At 36.5% G+C, this 6,774-nt stretch overlaps 1 protein-coding gene across 1 annotated transcript in view; it reads left to right on the forward strand.

Moving 5' to 3' along the window:
• Positions 1-4,314, forward strand: part of LOC129264625 (Fanconi anemia group M protein-like) — a 34,918-nt gene extending 30,604 nt beyond the window's left edge. The window contains exon 24 of the mRNA XM_054902533.2: positions 196-4,314. Within this exon, the coding sequence (XP_054758508.2) occupies positions 196-304 (109 nt within the window). The 3' untranslated portion in view covers positions 305-4,314. The remainder of the gene's footprint in view (positions 1-195) is intronic.
• The last annotated feature ends 2,460 nt before the right edge of the window (positions 4,315-6,774 follow it).

The following is a 6,774-nucleotide window of genomic DNA, read 5'->3' on the forward strand; positions in this document are numbered from 1 at the left end:
GTTATAGTATGAAATCATGGTTTCCATAGAAGTGCCCTTTTAACTGAAATTCTTAGTGGTTTCATGAACACCTGTCCAGATCTTGATCCATTTATGTTGCAATTTTTTATGAAACTACCTTACTTCACCACGTCTCAGTGTATAAATGTATCATAAATCTGTACAATGTTTTTCTTTATATGTCTTGTATGATAGATGTGAATCCGTATTGCAGTCCAGGATTAAGGTGTCGTCCATCCGAGCCAAGCAAATCATGGCATACCTCAACCACAGCTTTGATGAACAAATGACAGGGTCCAGGTGACCAGGTTCTCCTTCTATGATAAACGTATAACAGATGACATGGTCAGGTTAACCTTTGATCATGACCAGGTTTGCCTTCTGCTGTGATGAAAGGGTGACTGGTTTGGTTGACCTTTGACTTTTGATCATGGGGTATCACTACTACGTTGAATAGATGACTTAGTCAGGTTGACCTTTGATCATGACCAGGGGCCCGTAACTCAAAGCATAGCGATCATCGTATAATTTTTTTAGATTGATTGCATTGACTACGGTGTACAATCAATCGTTAATATCAGGCGGAAGATTAATTGCTAACTTTTGTGTTAGGGACCCGGGCTCACCCACAGCTATGATGAACTGATGATGTGGTTAGGTTGACTTTTAATCATGTGTTCATCACTGCTACAATGAACAAATGACAGGATCAAAGTGACTTCTAGGCCCAAATTCACAAAGGTGGTTTTAAAAACCCATGGTTGAATCCATGGTTTATGCAGAACAATGACGTGTATTTGACGTGTACATACTCCTGCATTATTCTACAAGTACGATGATACACCAACCTGGTGGACTGTACTTAAACGGATGATGATTTGAATCAGAATTTATTTTTATTTGGTTGCCCTGACGCTCAATACTCTACTGTAAACCGTTATATTCTTTACGCTAAATATTTTATTTTTTCGACATGTTGTAAGGGTGATCGGTTGTGTTTTAGCTCTTTTAAGATCATATTGAAACGCTATTGTGAAATTGAAAGGGTTCTCAGTCAAAACCATCATAATTTTGTGTTATCATTAGATAATAGTACGCATGTACAGTTGTTGTAAACATGTTCGCTTCATGATTTTTCTGTAAATTGAATTGCTTTCGTGTTTGATTTTGAATAAAATCTCTATAAAAGAAAAAAAAAGATTTCCTGTATAAATTATGCTTAATTTAGCGCGTATCGGGCGTGTGTATAAAAAAATTCCAATGCTGATGCGCGGTGTATAAAAAAATTCCAATGCTGATGCGCGCTTTTGTCACAGTGCGCCAAATCGACGCATGTTACCATGGTTAGATACGCTATTTTATTCATGAGTCCATTGTTTGAAGAGTGGACTCATGAATTGAAAACAGTGAACTCATGAATAAAATAGCACGGATAACCACGGCAACAGGCTTCAATTTGGCGCACTGTGACAAAAGCGCGCATCAGCTTTGGACATTTTTTATTATACGCGGTAAAATAAGCTTAATTTATACAGAAAATCTGCATAAACCATGGGCTCAACCGTGGGTTTTCAAAACCACCTTTGTGAATTCGGGCACTAATGTTTGATCAAGACTAGGTTCACCTACTACTATGATGACCAGATGACAGGGTTAGGTTGACCTTTGACACTTAATACTGACATATTACTGCCTCATTGAGAAGGCTGACAGGGTTTAGATGACCTTTGACCAGTGTCCACCAGAGCTTTGATACGCATATAACACAGTTGAGATGGTCTTTGATCATGGCTTATACCAACATTTGTATTGAACAAATGACAGGGTAAAGGAAACCTGTGATGTTGGATTATATGTACCATGGCTTCAATGAGCAGATAACACAATCAAGCCTAAGTTCCAATCTTCACTCAAAATCGAGTGGCCATAATGATGACCTTACATAACAGCCGTATACATTAAGTCATAGTTAATCATTTGCTAAAAGGAAATAATGGATCGTTTGCCGAAACTAGCTTAGATTAATTTCATGGAAGTACATGTATGCAAATTGATTATGGATTCAGCACCCTCATTTCATAATGTTTAATTTGGAAACAATCATGTGTATTTGAAGAAAAATACGTTTGTTCAATTATTTCAAAATATTAAATGGTTAGGGAACATTTCCTTTCACCACTTCTATCTTATGCACTCAAAAGGTCTATCTTAAAGCCAACATATGACACCAACCTTTAACAGAATCATGTCAAGACCAAAACTGCCCATATAGTTCCTGGATCATTACCCAGGATGCATCATTTTGATCATGTAGTTTTGTGATTGCCTGTTTGAATTATGAATAATTTTCCACTACTCATCTATACAACAATATTTGCCATCCCTAAGCTTTGACAGAATTTTACTTTTATGAATACAAAAACATAACCCAATGAGAAATAAGATCTCAATAGCTACAGTGAGAAAAACATTTAATTTATGCGAAGGTTGACTTTATGGATAATTGAAGACCTGATTTATATTTTCCAAAATCACTTGGATTTTTAAGTTTTATCACTCACAAGTAGACTTTGCAAATATGTCATCAAGGTTTATAGCCATGTGCCAAAATATGACAACATTTGGAGGTCCATTGAAGTGTTTTTAATGGTTCTCATTTTATATTATTCGGAAAGTGGTTTAAAAGTTTGAATTAATGACCACTACATGATTCTTGTTTTTATATTTGTATGACTATGACTTACATTAATCAAAATCTCTTAAAACCAGTCTAAAGCTCTTATAAAGGGTCAGATATGTGAATTAGACTTGAGTATCATCTAACATTCCAATGTTACAAAAAGTCTAATATCGCCTTTTCACACAGTAAAAAAATCGTAATTTGAATGATGATTCCAGTGAAAAATATGGCTTTAGCGAATTTATAGCACGTGTGAAACCAAACTAGAACATGATTAGAATAAAAAATGCTAATCACAATAACTAATTTCACTCTGGAGGTGATTCCAGTTAAGTTTCACTAAAATTACAGTACAAATTTTGCGTGTAAAAGGCTTAACCTCCAAAACATCTTTTAGGGGGCATAGCTTACGTGACCTTTTAAGCACTTCCATAGATAATACAATTGTCATGCACTCATCGTAGTTTGTATTTGCGATGCAGTGCTTTGATTGACTAATCACCAAGGCGCATTCCGCCTTCGCTCGGGAATTCAAATTCAAATCACAGTTTTCGAGTGAGCGTGTGAAAGGTCCAATGATTCTAAAGAAGAATTGCAATCATCATTACATCGATGATTCAAGATACACGTGTGAAAAGGCCCATAGTCATTGGATGTATTTTCAGCTGTTAGAATATAAATTTGGCCTTATAAGCATCACCCTCTCTCTGCAATCTTTTGTTATTTTAACTTAAAAATAGCCCTTAAAGCACTTACTTTAAAGATTTAGTAATTGGATATTTAAAAAATTAGAGACAAAGATTATATCTCGAAATTTTCTGCCAATTTCATGATTGTGAAGGGGGTTTAGAAAAGCAAGACATAAATATGCAGATATTTTATTTTGGTCGGTACCCAATCACAATGAATTTTAACTTAAAATCTCTAAATTAAACCAATAAAACACATTTTAAGTATATATCCTTCAAATCCTAATTGTTTTAGGGCATATGTGTTGATGTGATCTCGTAATGAATTGGAATAGTGATATGCATTTTCTCAAGGATATACCACAACTAAAGATGGGCCTCAAGACGAGAGTATATATCATTTTATACCAAATGAAATACAAGTTGTATGCAGCCACAGTTCAACAACTAAATTCATGTACTTCTCACTGTGTCTTTAATGGAATCAGAAATCTTGATAAGTGTCGTAGCATGATGATATAAATTAGAGGAGATAGATTAAAACAATTTATTTGCCTTTAGTTTATATCCAATTAGAATATTTATGTAAAGAAAAGTAAGAAGTAAATTACAGGCTACAAATACAATAAAAAGTAAATTGTGTTCAGAAAAGCACCCCCTTTTTTTTTGGGGGGGGGGGACATTTTTGTTAAATTGTTTTTACATTGTGTACCAAAGTTAAGCCCTTTTATGTCAATGTTATTTTCATTTATCAAAATTGCAAAGCGATCGGATGTCATGTGGTTATATTTATTTGTTTTGCTTGTTTGTCATTTTGTATTGTTGGGTATTCAGTTCTTCCCCTCATGTCATCCAGTGTGTGCTACTAAAAGGAATGTGCAATTTTCATATTAGTATCAAAATATGATGTACTCATGTAAAGCAATAAAAAGATATGCCTTATATGAAAAAAGATGTAACTGGAATATTATATTTAGTGCAAAAGTGTGAACTTACCATTATCTTTCATGATGATATGTGCATGAACTCCAGAGAACCTTATCTAGTTTTGACGTGCATTCTGATTTTCATCCCTTCTATGAATGGTCTGGCATTTGCTGTCAATCTTGATTCTGGTGTAAAACTTCTGGCTCGGGGTGGCTGTAACCAGGGTATCATGGGCTATTTTTGAGGACGAAGAGTGACGATGGTGATGACGCTAGTAATGATGGTATTGGTGATGATGATGGTGGTGGTACTGGTAATGATTGTGGTAATGGACTTAATGAATGGTATTGACAATGGCGATGGTGAAAAGAGTGGTGGTTATACAGGGATGGTGGTGGTGATGGTGGTGAAATCACCAGAGCAGATTGTTAGTGGCTATCTAAAGAAGGGGGGATGGGGGTTATGTTGGTCTGCCTGGTATAACACGCAAGGAAAGGTGGACTAATACGCAAGAATTTGCTAAGGGGAGGGGGAGCAGGGGTCAAAATAATTTCATCCACATTTCCTCCGGTCGGCACTCAAAGAGCTAATTTTTTTTCTTCTTTTTTTGGGGGGGTTGAGCGTAGTTGGATCCACCTCTATCTTACGTTTTCCCTTTCTAATCTATCTGGTAATTGGTACAAGAAGAATGTCCTTAATTACGTGCACATGGGGGCCATGGCCTTCAAAATGTTTCACGACGAAGAAAAAAGGAGAAGGAAAGACTGAAATATTAGTTTATAGTTTTTGAATTTTATGTTATAATCTATAAAAAAATAGATCTTTGTATTGAAAAGGTCAACATTTTTGCTCCATCCACCGTATCTGACCCCCTAATATATTTTTTTCATTATGCCACTGAAAGGAGACAAGGGCTTTTAGGCTCCTAGATTAAAAATGTGGAAAAATTAACCACAAAATTCGTCCTTGACAAACTCTTTCTTTTTTGTCTCTTTCTATTTTTTTACGCTCTCCTCTCTCTAATTCCTTTCTCTAATTCCTTTCCATTCTTTTCCATTCATAATCTCTCCTTCTCTCTTTCCCTTCTTTTGTTTATATTTTTCTTTGATCTCCCATGTTTCATCTATCCCTTTTCATTCTTCTTTCCTCTTTCCTTCCCCTTCATTTGTTTCTGTCTTCCTTCTTTCTCTCTCTCTCTTTCCCCTTCTTTTGCTTTCCCATTTCCTTTCTTTTCCTTTTCTTATTCTCTCTTTGCCCTCTTCCCTTTCACTCTGATCTCATTTTCTTTCCCTCTTCTCTTTTTCTCTCTCTTTTCTCCTTCCCCTTATATCAACTCCATTCTCTCTCTCAGGCCCCTTCGCCTCCCATGGATCCGCGTCTGTAAATAACAACTGGAAATGGACCATTTTGGCTTGTCACTGTAGTCAGGGCATCGGAGGGAACCGGAGACAACGCGAAACAAAAGTGCGCCAAAAGTAATTTTGGGCAATTTCAGATTTTTTATTTTTTTCCTGCCCAGCTGAAAGACAACACTTTGAAAAATACTTCAGCAAAATATTTCATTCAGGAATGTGCATAAAGGTTGTTAATTTCCTATGAGTACCTCAAATCGTAAAATGTGACATTTTGCGAAATATAACACGGAATATAATTTGGGCGCACTTTCAACTCATTCTGGCCCACTGTGCGGCGTCGTGATATTCCGATGGGATATTTGTTATATTATTATTATTTTTATTTATTTATCTTTTTTACAAAGCATTAATCAACCTTAAAAATCATGTTCACAAGGGTTAAGTACGGAAGTGATACAAACACCACACAGTATAATTATGGCCATTAGAGGCGGATCCAGAATTTTCAAGGGGGGAGGCATATACTTGAGTAAAAACGGCATATTTACATTACAAATTGTTATTATGCCTCTCAAAGGGGGGGGGGGGGTACACGGGCCGGATGTGCCCCCTGGATCCGCCAGTTTCCCCATCCATGTTTAGTGATGATCAATAATAACAAATGAATGGTACATCTGTCTACAACAGCAATGCACAAAGCTATAGCCAACATTGGCGGCGGCCAGCCAAAATATTTAGGGGGGGACCACAAACAAAATTTATAAACTAAAATCTTAGGGGGGATCGTCCCCCCACCTCAAATTTAGGGACGGACAGGTCCCCCCCCCCCCATCCCCCCTGCTTCCGCCGCCTATATATAGCCAACATTACTATTTTCAATCAAATTACTTTTCGATGTAATGTGAATGGTAAGTTAGTATTAGAGACCATACACGAACCATCATATCAGTGGCACGTGTTCAATTATTTGACTCGAATTGTCAACACGAGCAGAAACTGGAGGAATATTGATAAGGAATGTTCTAATAACGCGCCGGAGCGATGTTGATGGAGGTCGTCGAATTGTCAAAAGTAGGACATGAGACCCGCTGCACAGAAATAACATTATATTAATATACTAACT

This window comes from Lytechinus pictus, chromosome 7, assembly GCF_037042905.1.
Source record: "Lytechinus pictus isolate F3 Inbred chromosome 7, Lp3.0, whole genome shotgun sequence".
NCBI lineage: Eukaryota > Metazoa > Echinodermata > Echinoidea > Temnopleuroida > Toxopneustidae > Lytechinus > Lytechinus pictus.